We start from the raw sequence: 23,388 nt of genomic DNA, 5'->3' as shown, positions 1-23,388 counted from the left end.
GCCCAAAACTCGCCGAGTCCGAGCGGCGAGTCGGCAAAACTCGCCGAGGTTGGCTCGACTCGCCAACTCGGCGAACTCGCCTGACTCGCGGCGAGTTTGGGGACTCTGATTGGAGTTGATCCGACTAGATCATAGCACTTGCCTTGACGATACATACCAAGAGGAACACAACTGTCAACCAACTGACAGTTATAACTACCCGATGCCGACAAACACTTAATACAAACAATTAATAGATAGTCAGATAACCAATATTATCGAACAATAGACATTGTACGCTGACTACACACCTGAAAAAGTTGTACACTGTTTGTTCTTGTCCATTGTGTTCATGTAATGTTTGTTATTTGCAAATTTTAGAGAATTTGTGCCGTTTTTGCAAATCTTGTTTGTGTTCATGTTCGCAATGTGAATGAAAATTTTGAATGGGGCAGAAATGTTATGTTCTTAGGTTTTTTAGCTTTTTAGAAGTCAAACAGCACTTGAAATCGGTTTGGAATTGGTTTGGAATCATCACGTCACTATTTGATTCATGTTGGTACAGGATGCTGTTCACAAAAATCTTTTGGTGTTGAAAAAACCGAACCCTGGATGCATCCACAGGCATTTCAGTTGTAGTTCTGATTTTGGGAATCAATAGGAAAAAATGCTGACTTGGCAATGTAGCTCTCCTATAATATTTGGATGGCCTCTTTGACCTTGCCCATGGCCTTATGATTTGTTTTGTTCTCCATTGTTCGAGCACAAACTCATAACTTAAGGCTCCAACACTAGAAAACAAATAAAATTTGAATTGAAAAATTTAAGAAGTTTGAACAATAACTAGTAACTAGAATTTAGAAAAAGCATACTTAAAGGGTACAATTTAAAATTTAAATAGAAGTTTGAAGTTACCTTGATGATCTCATTAGTAACCTTCATGAAGGCATTGAATATTGTTATATAACACTCTCTCCATTTGTCATCTTCAAACAAGAAAAATCCACCTATTGTTGGTTCACAAACATTTGCTTCAAGATTGTGTGTATGATGGCACTGTTTCTATTTATTTTTCTCACAATTGTCTTTCTTGGCAACTCTTTCTTCCCGAGAAGAGATTTCCTCATCCAGTTCGTTTAATTGTCAATACCTGGTTTACATGCAGGTTATGTCATAGGGTTCACTGAACTTAATCCACGAAGTTTGAAATCCAACGAACTTAAAGAAAACCTTAAAAAAGCATTTCAGTTTGCCATGAAATTTGTATGGTAAGGGACTTAGTTTTTTTAATTAAAATATGTATAGAAACCAAGTGGCATCTGCTTGATGTTGTAGAATTTAGATTCCAGACTGTCATGTTCACTATTGAGTCTATACTCAGTTTGGTATTGGTGTGGATTGGTGGAAGTAAAAACAAGTGATAATTGCATGCAGAAGACTACTGCATGGGCACATGGGAGCTTGATGTTGAGGTGAGCATCAAGAATCTGCGTGCAAGAAATGGCTGTAGTAGATGTTGCAAAAGGGATCTATGGGAGGTTGCAGAGGTGGGCGTTGCACACCATTGTTTTTTCTTAGTTTGTTTTTTACCATATAGCTTTTGTCTTTATTATATTTATTTATAATTAATGTTAAAATTCAATACATTGATTTTAAAATGTAACCTTTTTTTCTTTTTCTAACATTAAATTTTAATTATTAGTATATTTAATATATTTGCAATGTTTAAATTTATTTACATTTTTAACATTTAAAATTTGTTACAATAGAAAATTATAGATATATGTATTTTTAATAATTTTAATTTAATATATTTAAAGTATTCAGGTAAGATTTATATTAGTCAAATTTAGTCATGACTTTGTCTTTGGCAATTTTTTTCTTTGTTGAAATTGATCTGAGTTTTATCTTTGTCAAACTCAAACACGAACCTCGTGACACAACATCTGGGCACTGTTCTCAAGTCTCCTCTGGTTTTCTGATTTCTACCTTGCTTGTTGTTCAAGCCACCTTTGCTGGCTTGACTCAATTACCACCCCATGGAACCAGTCATACCTCCCTTCTACATAACTGGTTTTGGCAATTACTTGTACTTATGACCTGCACATGTGCACTTCCACAGGATCACATCACTGTTGGTCGTAAAATGGGCTTTGTACTACTTGTTAAGCTACGTTGGTTAAGTATGTTAGTGTCGTCGAGGTTAGTTGTCCGTTGCACGATGGTTCCCCACGGGTGGTAACTGCAACCCTCGACCGTGTCTTTATATATGCTCTTGTACTTGTTGTTGGACACACTGATGCAGAGAATGATTATTGTACTAGACATTTCGGCATTAATGAAAGCATTGCTCTGAGTTTTTGGTTACTATTCTATCCTATGGTTATCATTTGATTGTTGATATGCAATATTAATAACACACCCCACGGGGTAAACATCTGGCACCGTTGCCGTCTGAATTTGGGTAGCCACGGAGCGTGAATGGCCTACGGAGGATAATGGGCCAGCCCATTGGCAATAGCATCCAGGGGGATGATAGCCGACTGAGAGAACTTTACGAAGGGGAGAATGCATTGACAGGCGACTTTGTGGTCCGGTTCCAGGCGGCTATAGAGACTTTCGTACGAGGGGACACATAGGAAGAGGTACCCGAGGGTGTAGTTTGGGACGCTCTCAACGTCAGTCCGACGGCAAATAGGTTGTTGCACCAACTCCCGCGTCTCCTAGCCCAAGCAACCCTTGCCCACCAACATCGAAGGGAGGAAACCCAGCGTGAGGAGCGACGCCAATAGGTCCTCCGGGAGTACGAAGAAAACGATCGTCGCTAGGAAGAGGAGCGTAATGGCAAGCAACAACGGGAAACTTGAACCTTGAGCCTCAGGGGCAGAATAAAGAACACTCCTACATTATGTACGGGAATTAATGCCCAACTTATTAAATAAGGATAGAAATAAGAAGGCACAAAGTGAGGAGTGGGAGGCCGCACAGAGAGCCCTGATTCTGGAACAAGTAGAACATAGATGGAGGCTGAGGCAACTTGCCGAAGGACGACCTGCCGAAGGGTTGCCCGAAGGGAACCAAGGAGGTGTCACGAAGGGTGTAGGATCAGAAGCCGAAGGAGATTTCTACGTGTCGCCAGAACACCGTAGGGTGAGAAGCTACTAAGAATTTTTGGAGGAAACAAGGCTACGAAGAAATCTGGTTGAAGAGACTCGAGACTAGTTCAGGAATTTAACCCTTACACCGCGCACGGAGGACCACCGAAGGGAGCGAACAGACGACGAGGGTGAGAACGGAGGGGAGGGCAACCGTACGACTGTAGGTGTGGAGGAGGCACAGGCACACGGCAAGTAGGACCCCCTCTTGGGACCCATCACACCAAGCACGCGGGTACAAACCACCGTACCCCCAGTCACTCAAACATAACACACCACCGACGCCGGTGGGAGTGGTGTAGGTGCACGGCAGGCGACACGAACCCCATCAATGGCTAGTAAACAGAAGCTGCCGAAGTTCAACGGCGATGGGAAGGAAGATCTCGTCCGCCATTGCCGCACTTGCGAAACCATATGGTCAGCGAATGGTGTTACCGACCAGGACGAATGGGTAACACAATTTCCAGCAACCTTAAGGGGAGTGGCCATCGACTGGTACTCCGATACGGATAAGGCCAAAGTTGGCACATGGCCCAACCTAAAGAAGGAGTTCGAGATAGAGTTCCACCTCCTCAGAGATGACAATGAAATAGTAGCCAAAATCTATGGCACAAAGCAGAAGAAGAACGAGACGGTCTGAGCCTATGGTCGGCAGCTCAAGGAACTGTTGGGGAAAATGGAGTCAACCAGCGGATGGGTTGAAAAAGAGATGGTTCATGGAGGGACTGAAACATTCCCTCCGGAAGAAGATGAAAATTGTTCCACCAACCTCGTATGAAGATGCATATAATAGAGCGATGGATCTTGAGAGCGAGACCAAGACATCCAAGAAGAAAAAGAAGAAGGATAGCTCGTCCGAGGATGATGACTCTTCCGAGGGAAGCAACAACGATGGCGAGTCCGGCAAAAAGGTGCAAGCCCTGCAGAAGGACATGTTGAGGATGATGAAAGAGTTGAAGGTTATAAAGAGAGGTCCGAGCAAGACCGACGAAGGGGAGCTTTGGTGCACAGAATGTAAGATGGACGGCCACACGAAAGGCTCCTGCCCAAAGAAGGCCTATTGTGATATAAGCCAGTTGATGGGGCATCCCACCAGGGAATGCCCCTACAACATGAAAACACAAAACCAACAAGTATTGCTTATGCAGGAACAACCAGCTACATCAGGCGGTGCCGGCAGCTCCCAGGCAAACAACAATGCACCATCAGGAGGCTACCGAGATAACCGGTGGGGAGGACGAAACAACAATAATAACAATAACAATACAAGGAGCTGGATCCAATACGACTCCAAAGGCCGACTGATGATACAATGCAGAGCGTGCAGCCAGTGGGGGCACTTCGCTCGAGATTGCTCAAAGGGAGAGGCCACACAATATTTGTGCAAATGGTGCGGACCGGGAGACCACAAAGACGCCACCTGCCCGAAGTCAGGTGTCAACTTGCTCAATATCGAGGAAACCAAAGAAGAGGAAGTGCTGGCCGTAACCCGCGCCCAAGGCAGACAAGCAACATGCCTAGACCCGGAGACGGAGAAGCGAAGGGTACGGGAAGCATGGGAAGAAATTGAGAAAGAGATACGAGAGAGGGCGAAGGCGAAGGGTACGGCGGGTACTTCTAGTTGACTGGAGGCGGAGGAGGCTATACTAAATCAAATTTTAAAACTGGAGGTGCTTGTGAAGGTACACGATCTCCTCCAGACGATGCCTCAATTACGAACGGCGTTGCTGAATGATCTCTCCCAACCACGCGCCAATACCAACCACCGCATGGATGTTCCTAGGGGGTCTGCAATAGACCCCATGCTGTTTGCAGTTAACACTGGAAGGAACCTGATCATTGTGGAGATGGGTATCCTTGGCATCATTCTAATCGATACCATCGTCGATGGTGGATCGGGAGTGAATGTTCTTCTAGAAGAAACCTGGCGGAAGCTAGGGAAGCCGACGCTGTGGCCATCTACACTCAATTTGCTGGGAGCAGATCAGCATGGAATCAAACCCATCGGGACATTGATGGGCCAACAAGTTACAATCGGGGCGCAACCCTTCATACTAGACTTCGTGGTAATCCCACTAAAGAAAAAAGGGTACGATGTGATCTTAGGGAGAGGGTGGCTAGTGGCAGCCAATGCCACCCACAACTGGAAGAAGAACACTCTGTCTATGGAGAATGGAGGAAGGAAGTTTATCATAGGCCTTGGGACGCAGTTGGTTAGTGAGGAACTGGCATCATCTTCAGAATCGGAGGGTGAAGGAGAAGGTGACCTGAGGGACGAAGGACGGGGCTGCATGGAGCCCAACGATGAAGGGATTCTCAAACTAGGAGAGTGCTCTGAGGATGAGGCAGGGTCATTGAACGGGCTCTTCCACTGGCAGATGGAGGATTACGAAATGTTCTAGAGCTACAGGCTCGAAGTAGAGGAACTAGAGCAAGTAACAGAGGAGGTGTACTTTCCGGAATACAAAGAATATTGGAAGGGAGACGCCCGTGAGTGACACCACTGCACACCAGTTCCCGAAGGAAGAATCCATCAAGTATCAAGAGGTAAAATTGAAGGAGACAAACCTCGGTGACGTAGATAATCCCAAGATATCCCAAGATCATTCGTGTCGGCAATGATTGGAACCCTGTGTGGAAGGCCGCAACCTTCAAAATCTTTATTCTTCTTCTTCTTATGTACGGGAAGGAGACCGTGGTCCCTGTAGAATTTATGGTTCCAGGTCTTCGGATGGCCATTGAAAATAGACTTGCCATCAACGGGTCCAAATTGAAACCCAACCACGAGAAGCGCGCAGGGGACCCGAGAGGCCGGAAGGACACCCAAGAGTTCGGAGGGGGACCCGAGAGGTTGGAAGGGGACCCGAGAGGCTGGGCAGGCGACTCTAGAGGCACGGGACCAAAGCGGGAGACTCTCGGGCGAGGCGAACCAAGAAGGATGAAGGGCGATCCCAGAGGCATGGGACCCGAGCCGAAGACTCTCTGGACAATTAGATTAGGAAATTAAATTAAAAAGAAAAAAAAATTGAAAAAAAAAAATTATAAAAAAAAAATCGGTGGCCACGGTGGAACCTCTGTGCGGTGGGACCACCGTCGAGGGGGCCACCGTCGGGGGGGCCACCGCCAGTGACCATCGTGCGGTGGAACCACTGTCGGGGGGGCCACCGTACGGTGGAACCACCACGGTGAGACCACAGTGCAGGGGAACCACCGTACAGTGGACCATCGTCAACGGAGGTCACCGGCTGAAGGAGCACGACGGCAGCGGCGGTGGTTTAAAAAAAAGGGTGAAAGGAAAAATACCATGGCACAACAGGGATAAACGGTGGTGATGGCATGTGAAAAGAAAAATTGCGCTAACATTCAAACAAGCATGCATTTAATTTAAAAAAAAAAATGACGACCAGATTGAAAAATCATTCGATGGAGTCTGGAACCAGGACGCTGAAAAAATTAGAGTGGAGAAGGTTTTTGGCATCTTAAAATATCACAAAAATGATGTGCACCATGGACTTCCGTGTGGTTCTGAAGGTTGTAAATTGGTGTTGGCGGCGGGGGAGCTGCCCCTCGACCCCACTGGGGCGCTGCCCTCGACCCCGCTGGGGCCACTGCCCCAGACCCCCAGTTTATTTTTAAGCTACAATACACTTTTGAGTTGGGCGAAGGGCATCAGAGAAGTCACGGTAAGTGTTGGGGTTGTTCCGTACTGTGAGAAAGAAGCCTGAAGCTAAGCATTGGCAGGGAAGCCAAAAGCCGTAGAGGGAGACGGATTTGGAGGTTGCGAACAAACAGAGTTTGAGTGAAGACATTGCAAGCACGCGAAGTCGTACGACACCAGGGAGTTATTCAATTTAGTTATCAACCTTTGGGGAGTGTGATGGAGGATTTGAGGCGTCTCCTAGACTTTGTGTCAGAGGGTTGTGGCCATTTCTAGGCATGAATGGTACGCTTTGAGGAACTCGGAGTATGTCTCGGCTGGACGTGAGGTTGCTTTGGTGGATGCACAGAGGGCTTGGGAGGAGCTGACCACCAGGTTGGAGGCAGTAGTAGCGTGAGACTTAGCTCAGCGTACCTAGGAGCTGGATGCCGAGAGGGCAGCGCGGGTGGCTATCGAGGACAAATTGGCTAGGGAGACAGTATCATTTGAGTAGCAGTTGGTGGAGGCTGAGACTGAAAAGTGTGTTTTGCAGACAAGTTTGGTTTAGGCACAGGAGGACTATGATGTCAAGGAAAAAAAAGAACTCCTTGCGGAAGCAATAATGGTGAAATCCGCACTTGAGCATCGGATGGTAGCAGAAAAGGGTTTTCAGGCGAGGACGCAGCAGGTGTATGAGTTCCGGGCTCGACTGGCGTCAACAGTTCCTGCATCTTCTTCATCAGCAATGCAACTACCTCCTTCAGGGACGCCCCCTCAAGTCCTTCTTCTCAGTGATTTTCTTATTGTATACAGTGTACTTCATCCCCATTTTGTTGTGTTAGTCCCGAATTTTTGTCCTTGTCGTCTGGAGACGACTTTTCTTTGGGGGGGGATGATGTTGGTCGTAAAATGGGCTTTGTACTACTTGTTAAGCTACGTTGGTTAAGTATGTTAGTGTCATCGAGGGTAGTTGTCCGTTGCACGACAGTTCCCCACGGGTGGTAACCGCAACCCTCGACCGTGTCTTTATATATGCTCTTGTACTTGTTGTTGGACACACTGATGCAGAGAATGATTATTGTACTAGACATTTTGGCATTAATGAAAGCATTGCTCTGAGTTTCTGGTTACTTTTCTATCCTATGGTTATCATCTGACTGTTGATATGCAATATTAATAACACACCCCACAGGGTAAACAATCACCTTACGTAACATAGTTGCCATCTATAGATAAATGGTACATCATATAGTTACCTTTCTGAAAGATAAATGCTCAAACAAGATTGCATTCGTATCTGAATTTCCATTTAAACTATCAGACTTATGGCTTTTATAAAAGCATCATAACCAAGGTATATACACAAGATTTAAGTCCAAATCTATCCTCATGGTAACCAAGGTTCACATCCCAGTGCAAATATATAGCAAGCAGCAAATCCCAAACAGGGCCAAAGCATTAGCATTATCCACAAATTGTCTTAAAATAGGGGTGTCGAGTGAGGCATCTTTGGAAGGGGCAGTACTGCTATAGAACCTTTGTGTTTCCCATAGCTCAATTTCTGTGGTTTGAGAGCTAGGTTTATCAGATTTTTTAGTGTCAGAATCTATGTGGATTGAGTCTTGATTATATATATATATATAGTTTAATATTTGTATTATGCACCGAGATTGTGAAGAATAAATTCAAATTCAGTGAAAAGGAATCTTAAGGTTTGTTTGCAGCGGCACTACAAACATAAAAAGATATTTAACTGTTCATGCTCCATTTGCATCTGCTCTCATGATTCTTGTAATCTTGTTGATTTTCGTTGATTCCTTTCTTGGAGACTTGCATGTGTGTGACCGCAGGTAATTATATTTATTTTATTGACCCATTGGATTGTGGCGACTTTAGCAGCTAATGTTGGTTGTGTTTGGACTACAACATCAAAAAATTGCTAAGATTTTTTAAGAAAAATGTTGTTGACCTACATGATGTAATAGAGCGTGGAACTATCTTTCTCTCACCATTCACCTATCCTTCTCATAGGGTCTTCTGACTTAACAGACAACAGTAAATATCCTAACCTAGCACATGAGGATGCTAGGTCCAAGTTTGAAGAGAGACAATCCCCTCTCCACCCTCTTTTGCAGAACACAAAACTACCATTATAATGTCCCTAACATTTCCCATTCCACCTGGTTATATCTTACAACAAGGTGGAATGGTAATCATTTACATTTTGGATTCTCAACCTCACAGACCACTCGGGTTCATATACTTCCTGTCACAGAAATGACATAAAATCCTATCTTCCTTACCACCCAAACTCTAGACAAATGCAAAAGCAAATTAATTCATAGCACCATTAACAAATATGAAATACTACTTCTGGAAGAGACCCTATAGGTTGAGCAAACAAAAACAGAAAAGAAGTTCAGAAAAACCCAAGTTGAGCAGCAAAAAAGGAAAAGTTTTTATTTGTTCTTCCTTCAGTCTTCCTTCAACAACGTAACATTCATCAACCACACTTGCCTCATAGCTTACAAGGCATACAAAAACTACAAAGTCTGGACACCAACAGTCATACCATGACTGTTGGTGTTCCAGTTACAACCGATTGAGCATCTTTATTCTATTTATTAACATTGACACCAAAACAGACCCTACAAGAAAACATAATTGAGAAAATACAAAACGGTCACCAAGGACCTTTATTCAAACCAAAAATAAAACAAGACCCCTAAAACTCCTAGGCCACATTTAGACCAAAAAAAATGTCAATTTGGTGCTCCTGCACCATACACCCACAGAGGAAAAGATTTTATCCTCCTGATAAAATGAGGTCTTCAACTTTGACTCCATGTTGGTTAATGTCTGCTTCAAACATCCAGGTTGCATCCTCATTTGGTAAACCAAGCCATTTGACCAAGTACTCTTTATACTCCTTCCTTCTTGTTCTCTTCACCACTTTGGAATCTAGGATAGCTTCAAGCTGCATAGGTTGATTAGGTGGAAGATCTTTAATCCAATCCACATCAGCATCCTCAGGTTCGCTTGCTTCCTAACCCGCAACAACAAATCCCCTAAAAGGGTATAGATCAGCCACATTAAAGATTGGCGAGATGGCAACTCTTTGTGGGAGTTCAATCTCATATACATTAGGATTGAACTTGTGTACTATTCTGCAAGGACCATTCTTTTTCATCATTAACTTGGTGTATTTGCCTTTGGGAAGCCTCTCCTTTCTGAGATATCTTTCATGGTTACAGCAAAATCTTCAGCATGTGCACTTCTTTTGTTCAATCCACTTATGTCTCTCAGCTCATAGACTCCCCTTGGATGCATTCCATAAACAACCTCAAATGGACTTTTACCAATACTACGGTTGATTGAGTCATTATAGGCATATTCAGCCTGTGACAAGATCAAATCCCAAGCTTCATTATGTTCCTTTGTCAAACATCTCAATAAATTGCCCAAAGATCTGCTCACAACCTCAGTTTGCCCATCTGTTTGAGGATGGTAGGCAGAACTAAAAGTTAAATTAGTCCCTAGCTTCCTCCACAAGGTTCTCCAAAAATGAACTTGGGATCTTTATCTGATACTATAGACAATGGCAAACCATGAATTCTTATAATCTCTCTAAAGAACAAATATGCAATATGAGAGGCATCATTAGTTGTTTTACATGCAATGAAATGTGCCATCTTACTAAATCTGTCCACTACTACATAAACACTATCAAACCCCCTTGAAGTCCTTGGAAGACCCAACACAAAATCCATACTTATTGACTCCCATGCTCTACTTGGTATGGGTAAAGGTTGATACAAACCGACATTGGAACTTGAGCCCTTAGCCTTTTGACATATCATACAACTATCAACAAACTTTTTCACATCCAAGTGCATCTTTGGCCAATAGTAAACCCTCTTGACGTGTTCCAAAGTTTTATCACAACCAAAATGTCCCCCTAAAGTACCACAGTGCTTTTCCTTTGCCAAATTCTCCCTCATTGAGCATTTGGGCACACACAGCTGGGCCTCCTTAAAGAGTAACCCATCTTGTATCACAAAATTCTCATAGTCCTTATGAAATGAACCTTGAAATTGCTGGCATACATTAAAAGCATCACTGAAATTTGCATCAGCAGCGTACATACTTATAAAACTGTTTATTCCCATACTTTGGAGCTGCACTTCTTGTACTAGTCTTGCTCTTCTACTCAATGCATTAGCTACTTTGTTGGCTTGACCCTTGTTATGTTTGATGGTGAATGTATAAGCCTAAAGGTATTCTACCCATTTCATGTGTCTATGACTTAATTTCTCTTAGCTGTTAAGAAAACTCAAAGCATGATTGTCAATGAATACTACAAATTCCTTAGGTAGAAGATAATGTCTCCATTTTTTAAGTGCTTGGACCATGGCATAAAGCTCCAAATCATATGATGAATATTTCTTTTTGGCCTCATTAAGTTTTTCACTAAAGAATGCAATTGGTTTTCCTTTCTGGCTTAGTACTGCCCCTATTGCAAACCCATTGGCATCACACTCAATAGTAAATACTTTACCAAAATCAGGAAGTGTAAGGATTGGCTGTTGTGATACCTTTTTCTTCAAGAATTCAAAACTCTGATCTGCTTCCTTTGTCCGTTGAAACCTGATCTTTTTCTCCCCCTTAATGGTGTCAATCATTGGTGCAACAATATGACTGAAATTTCTGATAAATTTCTGGTAAAAACTTGCCAAACTATGGAAACTCCTAACTTCTCCAACTGTCCTAGGTGTAGGCCAACTGATTATTGCTTCCATTTTGGTGGGGTCCATCTTCAAATTTCCTTGAGAGATCACAAATCCTAAATAGACGAGTTCCTCTTTCATCCACTCACACTTCTTGAGGTTGATCATTAGTCTTTCCTCATTCGATCTCCTCAACACTCTATCCAAGTGTTCCAAGTGTTCTTCTTTTGTCTTGCTGTAGACTAAAATGTCATCCAAGTATACTACTACAAACTTATTGATAAAATCCCTCAAGACCTCATTCACGAGTCTCATGAATGTACTAGGGGAATTAGATAACCCAAAGGGCATCACTAACCATTCATAGAGGCCTTCTTGGTTTTGAATGCTGTTTTCCACTCATCACCTTCTCTTACCCTTATTTGATGATAACCACTCCTTAAATCTATCTTTGAAAAGTACCTTGCACTTGCTAGGCTGTCCATGAGGTCTTCTATCCGAGGTATAGGAAATTTGTACCTAATTGTGATTTTGTTTATAGTCCTGGAGTCCGTGCAAAGTCTCCACTTCCCATCCTTTTTGGGTGCCAAAACAGTTGGCACAACACATGGACTTGGGCTCTTTCTTACTAAACCTTTGTCCAACAACTCCTGCACCTGGTTTTTGATCTCCTCATTTTGTTGAGGTGTCATCTTATATGCTGCCTTATTGGGCAGACTTGCACCGGTATTAAGTCAATGTGATGTCTTACATCCTGGACTGGAGGCAAAGCATTTGGCAACTCCTCCACTACTATATTCTCATACTTGTCAAGTAGACCCTGCACTTCACTTGGGACTTCTTCCTTGTCACTAATTGCAATATTGCAGATTGGCTTAGCTACAATGGCATATCCACATTCTTCCTCCTCAAGGTCCTTCAAAAACTCCTTTTCCTTCACCACCATGACACTAGGTCCTTCATGAGCTGCACCCATATCTTCTTGCAGTGGTTCAAGGGTATAAGACACACCATCCTTCTCAATAACATAAATGTTTTTATGCCTATCTTGTTGGGCTCTCCTATCAAATTGCCAAAGCCTTCCAAGAAGAAGGTGGCACACATCCATTGGAACAATATCACATAGAATTTTATCCTTGTAAGGACCCATATTAAACTCTACCCATGCCTGCTCATTCACAAGTACTTGCTGTCCCTTATTAAGCCATGATATCTTATAAGGATTTTGATGAGGGATTCTCTTCAACTTAAGTTTTTCTACCATTTCTAAAGACACTATATTATCTGTTGAACCTGAATCAACTATAACTTTGCATACCTTGCCTTGGGATTTGCAAGTTGTTCAGAACAAAGCTTTCCTTTGAGGAGGCTCCTTGATGGTTGGTACTTTTATTAGAGTCCTTTTAATCATCAGAGATTCTCCTGTCTCCGGAGTGACATGAATGGAAGGAGAGTTCACACTTCCTTCATCCTCCTCTCGCACCTATTGATTCCTCTTTTCTCCATTATAAGAACTTGTACCCACTTTATCAGTACTCTTCCATGTTGGATGTCCAATTTGGTTGCAGTTATAGTACTTTCCTGAGAAAGTATTAGAACCCCTTCTTGGTCCATTGATTCTTCCTTTGCCTCCCAGTCTCCTACCTCTAAAACTTTCTCTTGAATCACCATTAAACTCTTGGTTTGTATTCTGCTCACCTGTGTCCTTTTGTGGTCCTCTTCCACTATGATTTCCTCTACCTCTAAAATTTCTTCCCCGACCTCTTCCTTGCTGTTCTTGCTTTCTCTTAATCTTTTCTTCAGCCTTACAAGCGAGTTGGTAGCTTTCTTCCATAGTTCTTGGGGTGGCCAAGCTCAATTCATCCCATATGTTGAATCTCAGCCCATTGAGATACCTTGCAATCTTCTCTACCTCATCTTCATGGTGTCCGGATCTCAAAGTCAGTTTGTGAAATTCTTCAGTATAGGACATAACATTCATATCCTTCTGCTTCAGATTTTGAAGTTTCCTAAATGTCCGCACAACATAATCAACTGGTAGGAATTGGGCCTTGAATTTTGACACCATTCTGTCCCATGACATTATCTTTGCTTTACCTTCTTTCACCCTCTCTTCTTGAACAAAGTTCCACCAAGTGAGTGCTGGACCTTTCAGTTTTGTTTTGGCATACCTTACCTTCTTGGAATCCTGTACCTCCTCAAATTCAAAGAAATTGTCAAGTGCATCTATCCATGCTAGGAGCTCTTCACTATCTCTTTTTCCTCCGTACATGGGCACTTCAACCTTCGCCATGGGAACACTATCCCCTTTCACAGCCTTGAGCATCCTTATCATTCTGAACTCTTCAGGGTCAGTTGGTGGATCTGGCACCTACTGACCCACATCTGGAGGGTTGTTACTGTCACCCCCTTTCTCCTCCTCATCACTTTGGTCACCATTGACCATTCCTCTTCTTTGGTTCTTCTCCAAAGCTGCTAACCGGGCCAAGGTTGCTTCTTGAGATTCCTTGAAAAGTCTTTCCTTCAAGAACAGCTGATCTTTCAACTCTTGAATCTCCCTAACTGTAGAATAACATTTCGCAGGCATCTTGGTCTTCAACTTACTTGCACCTAGTTTCATTCACTTCTTCCTTTTGATCTACAACCGTGCTCTGATACCACTTGATGTAACAGAGGGTGGAACTATCTTTCTCTCACCATTCACCTATCCTTCTCATAGGGTCTTCTGACTTAACAGATAGCAGTAAATATCCTAACCTAGCACATGAGGATCCTAGGTCCAATTTTGAAGAGAGACAATCCCCTCTCCACCCTCTGTTGCAGAACACAAAACTACCATTATAATGTCCTTAACATTTCCTATTCCACCTGGTTATATCTTATAGCAAGGTGGGATGGTAATCATTTACATTTTGGATTCTCAACCTCACAGACCACTCGGGTTCAGATACTTCCTGCCACAGAGATGACAGAAACTCCTATCTTCCTTACCACCCGAACTCCAAACAAATGCAAAAGCAAATTAATTCATAACACCATTAACAAATATGAAATACTACTTCTGGAAGAGACCCTACAGGCTGAGCAAACAAAAACAGAAAAGAAGTTCAGAAAAACCCGAGTTGAGCAGCAGAAAATGAAAGTCTTTATTTGTTCTTCTTTCAGTCTTCCTTCAGCAACGTAACATTCATCAACCACACCTGCCTCATAGCTTGCGAGGCATACAAAAACTACAACTTCTGGACACCAACAGTCATACCATGACTGTTGGTGTTTCAGTTACAACTGATTGAGCATCTTTATTCCATTTATTAACATTGACACCAAAACAGACCCTACAAGAAAACATAATTGAGAAAATACAAAATTGTCACCAAGGACCTTTATTCAAACCAAAAATAAAACAAGACCCCTAAAACTCCTAGGCCACATTTAGACCAAAAAAATGTCAAGTTGGTGCTCCTGCACCACTGCACATGTTGTATTGAGGCTTCCAGACAGTCTGCATTGGAGAAAGAGTTTTTTGCCTGACAGAACATTTTGTTCACTGTGCTGGTTGGATCCACCATTTTTAGGACATTATGAACAAAAAGAGAGAAATAGAGATCTTTTCGAATTATATTGAACAAACAAAAAATGAGATGCACTTACCTTTAAGGAATCACATGGTAATTCCAAATCTTATCTTGCATAAACAATGGGACATCCCTAGTACAAATGGACTGGTTGAAAATTTAGTCTTGATTTTGAAGTTACCTATCCTGACAGAGTTAGGTATACAATTTATTTGGATACTGATTATCATAATATATGGGATTACGACATCTAGAATCTAATTTAATATTGCTTGGCTTCATTGAATTTGACATATTAACCTGCAATGATTGACCATACCTTGTGCAATATTATTACGATACAAATCATTTTTGGCACAAGTCGCAATTTTATTCTTACTTGATTTGTGGCACGGTATTTCTCTCTTTTTCAGTAGACATTTTGATGGTAGTTGAAGGTCTTTAGGAAGCCGTAACCCTTTTAAAAATCAGTAATTTAGTGATAGCTTTGAGTTTGAAATTTGTTTTGTTTGAATAGAATGTTTCCTGTTTGATGAAATGATATCATATTTCGGAGGCTGCCCATAAAATTTGACTTTTCTACAAGCTTATAATAACAAAGTAGAACAGGATTTTTCATATATTTTACTGATATGCATCTATGTTTGGCATTTCAGTTAATTGCAGTACATACATTTTTAATATTTTATTGGTAGGTTCTTGTGCCAGTGGCTAATGGATCTGAGGAGATGGAAGCTGTCATAGTTATTGATATTTTGAGAAGAGCTAAAGCAAATGTTGTTGTTGCTTCAATAGAAGAAACTCTAGAGGTTGTGGGATCCAGAAATGTAAAATTTGTTGCTGACAAGCTTATTGAAGATGCTGCATCATCAGAATATGACCTGATAATTCTTCCTGTAAGATTTTAAGTTCAACATGTATGCACATTTCATAATTTATTAAATGTATTGAACATGCATGCGTGTTGCAAAGCATAGAGTGGGAAGGTTGTAGGTGCATTATACAATGTGAATGTACTACCTTTATCAGCTTCAACATCATTTCTCAGGGTGCTCTATAGTAGATTATCACTCTAAAAGAAGTAATGCTAGTGTGCTTATGCATTTAATAGAGAATATATCTTTACTTCAGTTTAAGCTGTGTTTCAAAGAGTTTCAGAATGGAGGATGGTGGTAGGGGTTTCTCAGGGGGATTATGCACCTAGATATTGTCACAGTTGGGGGAAGGTGGTGCAAATTTTATATAGTACATGAAAAATTAGTTATAAAAAAATGTATAAGAATTGAAATAGAAAAATTTAAACTATTAGACACAACGGATTCAAAATATTGAATATCAACATTATTATATTCAAAATTGCAATATGATGATTACATTGAAGTACAATGAGCCAATGCCTTAGTGGTCTAATCGTCCTTCTCAAATGCCACGCCCAAGTCCTCATCACTAGCATTGTTGGAAGTGGATACATCTAGCTGAAGCTTCTCCAAACGGACACAAACCAACTTTGCTTGTACTTGATTCTCATCAATCTATGTTAGCTCCTCTTGGTCTATATCCCACCGTACTAGTAGACTCTCCTTGTATGTAAAGCATGTTATAGTCCATGAGATACAATGCACTATATACAACTACAAGCTTCTCTACTCTCCTAAAAGTAAACTTCTTCCTCATGACAGTGTATGTAGTTGTATGTAGATCAACTCCTCTCAACATCAAAGAAACTAGAAAATTGGGACAAGAGATGAATGGCTAGTGTTTTTGTCATAGTATTGGGTATCATGCACTGTACTATGGAAATCCAACCTTGTCTTTTTTAGATAGCCCTTGAGTGTGGCAAATCTAGCCCACTCATGATGAATGGTGGTGGCATCCTTTGTATTGTACATGTTTTACATCTTTGTAATTGCCTTAATAAAACCTCTTTTGACCTTAGTGTTTTTCATAAGGATAATTCTGCTAGGCTTTTGCATGTACCATTTTGGGTTCAATCCATAGGCATACATATGCAAGGGAGTATGAGCTTCTCTCACCTCTGCTGAATGATAGAATGAATGTGTTCTTATGTTAGCTTCTTCATTTGTCTCTTTTGAGACAACTCAATCAAGAACAATATGTGAGGTAAAATCTCTCTTCAAATCATAGGGAGAAGCACCTTGAGATTTAGAATTACCTTTGACACTAGATATAGACAAAATATACAGTTATAAAAACTACACAATATTTTCTTTGGGGGATTTGCATAAATGAAAGTAACTACCAATCCATCTATCATTTTGCCTTGGCTATGAGCACAAGACTCCTAATAAGTCTCATCTCACAATCGAGATATTTTAGATTTATGAATGAAAGCAACTAATGTAAACGTACAAACATTTAACTTCATATGGGCTAAATCAGAGACTAGAAATTAGATTCAAACAGGATTTCAAAGGAAACAACTACATCAACACTAGATAACACATGATGCAAAGGACCAAATAGCTAAGTTACATGCAAAGCTACCACTTACATGAAAAAGAAACATCAATACAAAGTTTGACAATATCATTTAATTTCAATTTAATTAATTAAATTACAACACAAGCAAAATAGCATGAATAATGATTTCGGCAGCATAAGTGTATCGTCAATCATCATTCAAAGTTTACGTGTGCAAAGAACTTATTAATAAGTAACAATATGCCCAATTTTTGGGATTTAGAATAATAATTAGTTTATCCCAAAAATTATTGTTATAAAGAGAAAAGAAATAATAAAATAACATTAAAAGCAAGCTCTCATCCATTGTTTGGAAATGGAATTTCTTGAAAGTTGAAACAGCTGCTCTAGATAGCCCTTGCTATATAAATAGCAATTTGGCACATGATCTCTTTGAGATCCTAATGCAATTTCTTGCTCTAAAACTTGTCAAATCCTTTGAAGAATACTGAAACCCTAATCTTCATCGATCCATCTGCTGATAACTTCATCATCAAATCTGATGTCCTCCATGAAAACAAGGAAAAATGAGTGTTAAATTTAGGTCCTTTGTCAACAATCAAAAACCTTCACCAGACAAAATATTAGATACCATGATATTCTGGGAAACCTTAGTTGATTATTCAGATGAACAAACTGTAAAGATTTGATCAAACCCTATCATGAGAACTATTAGGCATTGGCAATAAACCCGACAAAACTCTCAAGATCTGCCATGCATAAGATTGACTGACAGCTGGTAGTTGCCATGAAATGCTGGGAATTCACCCCCAGATCTGCCTTACACATGAAACCACAAGCAATTTTCAGTTTTTAAAATACAGATTTTTGTGTCAAGCAAATGCTTAAGGTTGACAAATGGCTGGTAGCTGCCATGAAATGCTGGGATTTTGCCCCTGGATCAGCCTTGCATATGAAACCTCAAGCAATTGTGTTAGTTTTTAAAATACATATTTTTGTGTTAATGAAATTTATGAGATTTGTGCTGAAACCACCCTCTGTTTCTTACTCTGTGGATTGTAACTGCTAATAATTTACAGTTGAAAACTGGAGTATGGTGAAAGTGCATAAACTGCCTTCATTTCACTGGGGGAGCTGCTGATATATGTGACTGTAACATTTTCATTTTGCAGAATTGAAACGTCGTCTTTTGCTGTTTTAGGAGTTGGACACCTGTTGAAACATGTTAAAATATGTCCTGGGCATACAAATTGGCTGCTGCTGTTGACTGTTTGTCAAGTGCCAATTTCAGCTGTGTTTATCATTCCAAACTGAGTCATTTGAGCCTAGGCAACTCCTTCTTGCACATTTGTTACTTAAACAGATTACAGCCCTCTCTAGGAACCTTTTGAGACACTACACTAACTTCATTGAGCACATAGCCCAGATCTCACATCCTTCACCACATTTTAAGGGCCAACCTTCTAAATAGTATTTGTGGAACTGAAATTTGCATCCTTGTTGTTGAGACTAAGCCTTGCTTTACCCATTTTTTGTGTGAGCCTTCTTCCCTCAGTGCCCTTAAGTGTCATTTTGCACATTGCATATTATCGATCTGTTGTGACCTAATCACACATCACTCCATTCCAAATGGGGACCCCCTACTTTTTAGGTCCTCTTGGTCTTTTGGTTTTGGTTCTTTGGGTCTTTTCGCAGCAGTCTCTTCCGTCTCCTCGGTTTGCAAGTGTTTTGGCTAAGTTTGGAACTTGTTTTGCCTATTTTAGAGTTTTTCCCTTTAGACTCAGATTTGATGTCTTTTCCTTAGGGTTTTGGAAAAACTGAGTGTTGCAATGAAATCAGGTCTCTTCAAGGAAGCTACTAGTGAAATTTGAGTGAATTCTAAGCCAATTTTTTAGGAAATTTCATTGCCTCCTGGATTGTCTTTATTTTGCCAAAAATCAAACTCACTATTTTTAGCAGTTTCCTTTTTTAGTAAGTTTCCATTTTTAGTAGGTGTCATCCTGCCCCGGTTTGCCTTAATTTTGATAGTTTGAAGTACTTACTATTTTTGGTAGGTTCTTCACAAGGAGGGGTCTTGACACTAAAGACTAAACAATCCTAAATATTGGCCTAAATTCGAAAAGTTGAAAAAGCAGATAGTTGATAAAAAAATGGCTGTTTTGAATTCTTTCCTGAAGTGGAAAGCATTGAAAATCTCCTAGGGTAGAGAAAATCCACTTCAATCCCAAATGGGCATCCAAATCTGGAAAATGAGCAAAAATTGGCTATGTCTGGTGAAGGATCAATGAAAAATCCTTGCGTTGGCAAAATGGGTTCCAAGATGGATGGGTGCCAAATGGGGGCTTTGGAGGAATTTTCCTCCAAGACAAGGGATCCTTCACACCATAGTTTTGGCGCTCATGTCTAGAAGTGGAGCGCTAGATTGGGGTTGTGGAGGAATTTTCCTCCCAACCCAAAATTCCTTCACCATGTCGTTTCCATGCCCAAGCATGGAGCTAAACTAAGGTCTTGGAGGATTTTTCCTCCAAGGAACAAATTCCTCCATAGGGTCAATTCAGTGCCTAGGTAAGGATGCATGGCGCCAAATGGAGGTTGTGGAGGAATTTTCCTCCAAGGCACAAATTCTTGCATACCATGGATTTAGCGCCCAAGTAAGGATAGGAGCACTGGACAAGAGTAAGGAAGGAATTTCCTTCCAAGTGATGAATTCCTCCATTTGATGAAATTGGCATTGAAAGAGGGGCATGGAAATTAAGTTAAGAAAAAATTCAAAATGTCCTTCTCAAGGAAATTCGCCTAGAATGAAGAAATTTCAAGGGAGGTAAAAGAAGAATCGATCAAGGAAGATAATTTCTCTTGAATCTTGGAGCTAAAATGAAAAAAATCTTACAAAATAGTAAAAGTGAAAAATTGACCAAAAAGCTCCCTTTGAACAAGATGAATTCAAAAAGCACAAATTTTTTTTTCCTAGATAAAACTTCCTCTCTCCAGGAATTTTATCTCTCCAGAAATCTAGACGACCAGGATTCCAACCAAGGTGGATAAATTGTCAAGGAAAGAAAATCTTTCAAGATATCCTTTTAATTTTGAAATGGAAAGATTTTCACAATCAATGAGTTGGCAACATGCAAAGGGAATATTCTGCTTTTATGACACAACTTAAGGAATTATGGAAATTTCTATTTTGAACTCAACATTTACAGTGGGACCCATTTGCATGGCGAGTTATCAAGGAAAGTATGGCGCATTTTAAATACAATTGCTAAGTTTAACCTCTCGCCAACTTGGCAACTTGGTAAGGAAATTCTATTTAAACGAAGGATTGGAAGTCATTTCTCATGCAGGATTTTGGAGAAAATTGAAGTTAGAGAGAGGTGGCAAAGAATCAAAAGCGAAGAATTTATTTGTTTCTAGTAGTTCTTGTTTGCGGAGGTTCTATTTTATTCCACATTGGGAATTTATCAGCCGAAATTTCTTCTCCATTATTTATTTAATTCATTACGATGAGTTTAACATTAATTTATTTTTTTTTGTAGGAATGGCGGAATCTAGCAAGGCTGCGGCTACTTCCCGACAGGCGCAAGTTAAGAACGAGATGAAAAGATTCCTTCCAAAATCCAAGATTATTTCAAAATGGAAGGAAATCAGCGACACCAACTTGGTAACTTTCCAGCTGGGAGCTTTCCGAAACAGGATTTTTGGAACAGTTGGACGTTCTCCGTCAGCCACTTCTATCAAATTTGTGAAGAGCGGAATTGTCTCAGCTGTTGGTTTCCCTCCAGCCATCCAATGCCTGGAGCTGATTTTGGAATGTGCAAAGCATTGCAATCCAAAAAGAAGATCAATTTTAACATCAGATGGCAAGCTTCTAGCCTATTTGACCGCGAAGGCAATTGGAGAAACGTTTGGAATTCTAGCATTCCATTCCATGACATACAAAACCAAGGATAGGTTGGCAACAATATATGAGGTTGGTGTTGAAAGATGTGCCAAAATTTTTAATTAAATTTGGATGCTGACGCCAAGGTCGCATATTACAAAGATGCCCAAGCAGATCACCAGTTTTGACTTCAAATAGGAATATGCTAACCTTGTGATGATGCTGAGTAGAATTATGGGATGTCCTCATGCCTTCATATTTGAAACTTGGATGTTCTTCTTCATTGGCAAAGTTATGAATGCCAACGAGATAGTGGATTGGGCAAGATTGATCAGTCATTACCTGCATGAGCAACTGAAGAATTTGAAGGATAAGTAGATCCAGTCTTTTTACATGAGCTCATATGTAATTTATTCACTGGCAAGGATGGGTAATTACAATAGCTTACCAGGAAAAGGACCCATGGGATGTGGACTAGGACAGTTGAAGGTTCATGAATGTTATCCCTAGTTGCACCTATACAACACTAATTCTTTCAAATTGGTGAGCGACACCTTCACAATGTACTTAACTAGATTATTGCAAGGTGATCTGCACACAAGGTTGTTGCCAGAGGCTAGAGCATTGATACAAAAATTTGGAGCATGGTACATTTAGTTTTCGAAGTTTACCTACATTCGGGTCCAAGGATTTGCCTCTCAGCCACACAAACTTTTAAGGTATCCAACGGACAAAATGGTGTTGCTGGAACTCACCAGGCAATTAACTGCCTATGACATGATTCAAAAGAAGAAAAGGAAGTTGTCCATTGAATTCCCTATTGTCATAGGCAACTGTGTTGAAATGTGTCCGTCATTGGTAGTGGCTGAAAAGTCTATGGAAGAATTGGCATTTTATCACTTGACATTTCATACCACTAGATCCTACTTTGATCCATATAATAAAATCAGAGTGGTTGTTGGATCGAAGTTCAGGCACAAATTTCACCTGGAAGACTTTTGGGCTAATGCCAAGGATGATCTTGAAATCCGGAAAAGAATGTTTCCCAGTTTGCCCCTTGACATGATCATAATTGGTGAAATTATTTGAGTGCTAGATCAAGTTAAAGAGGACCAGGATGTTGTTTAGTTGGAATTTAAAAAGTTGAAGGATAGACCTATCTAGGTTCCCGATTGGTCGGAACCAAAAATTGATGATCTGGATGTTTTGGCTAGACTAGTTTTGAAATTCACAAGGCATTGGATTGATTGGCACGTTAGGACGCTGAAGGAAGCAAATGTTCGCTTGAGCTACCAACTAATGGGAAACTTGGATTCCCATAGTGAAGCTATAGAAGGGTCATCACAAGCCCATGCCGAGGAAGGTGAAATCCAACAAGGAGGAGTTGAGCATAGTAAAGAAAAGAATATTCCTAAGAAGTCAAGAACAAGGAAGAGGAAAGAAGCCCAACCAGAGGTCCAACAGGAAGCCCAACCGAAAGAACCTCGACAGAAAAGGCCAAGGGTGGAGGAAGCACAATTGCCAGCCAATTCCTCCAGGGTGTAGGAAGTTGAGATGTTTGAACAGTAAATTCCAAGGAATTAGTTGGAGGACGATATTCTTGACAATGCACCTACACAAGATATGCTTAGCATCAACGCTTCTCACATACCTGTTTGGCAGAAGATTCAAAGGTAAGAACTGCCTCCTAGTCCATAGCAACATGAGTGGCCACGACCCTTGTGAACTACTAGATTTGTTCATTTGTTTCTTGCTAGCAAAATTGTTTTGGTGGGATTCTTATTGAAGGGTCCCTTTACAAAGTCTTTCAACACTTTAGAAGGGCAAATGAAATTAGAAGCTCTCCCCATTGAACTTTCTTGTTCTTCCTTTTTGTATGTTCTATGTTTGACTTTGTATTTCATTTTTAGAGTTTTGAGCCTCCTCATTGTCACTCATGCTTCTAGAATGCATAGCAACATTGCAAGAAATGAAATCTGTTGTTTAACTTCAT

General features: G+C 40.8%; 1 protein-coding gene across 3 annotated transcripts in view; it reads left to right on the top strand.

The window, feature by feature from the left end:
* LOC131035881 (protein DJ-1 homolog A) overlaps positions 1 to 23,388 on the top strand; it is a 123,429-nt gene that overhangs the window by 92,089 nt on the left and 7,952 nt on the right. For 2 of the 3 annotated variants that reach the window (XM_057967638.2, XM_057967637.2), the window contains one exon: positions 15,769 to 15,969. In XM_057967638.2, the coding sequence (XP_057823621.2) occupies positions 15,769 to 15,969 (201 nt within the window). The remainder of the gene's footprint in view (positions 1 to 15,768; positions 15,970 to 23,388) is intronic. The other variant, XM_057967636.2, reaches the window with a different exon arrangement.

This window comes from Cryptomeria japonica, chromosome 8 (assembly GCF_030272615.1).
Source record: "Cryptomeria japonica chromosome 8, Sugi_1.0, whole genome shotgun sequence".
In the NCBI taxonomy this organism is placed as follows: Eukaryota; Viridiplantae; Streptophyta; class Pinopsida; order Cupressales; family Cupressaceae; genus Cryptomeria; species Cryptomeria japonica.
The sequence above is the reverse complement of the archived record's forward strand: the minus strand, read 5'-3'. Positions and strand labels throughout refer to the sequence as shown.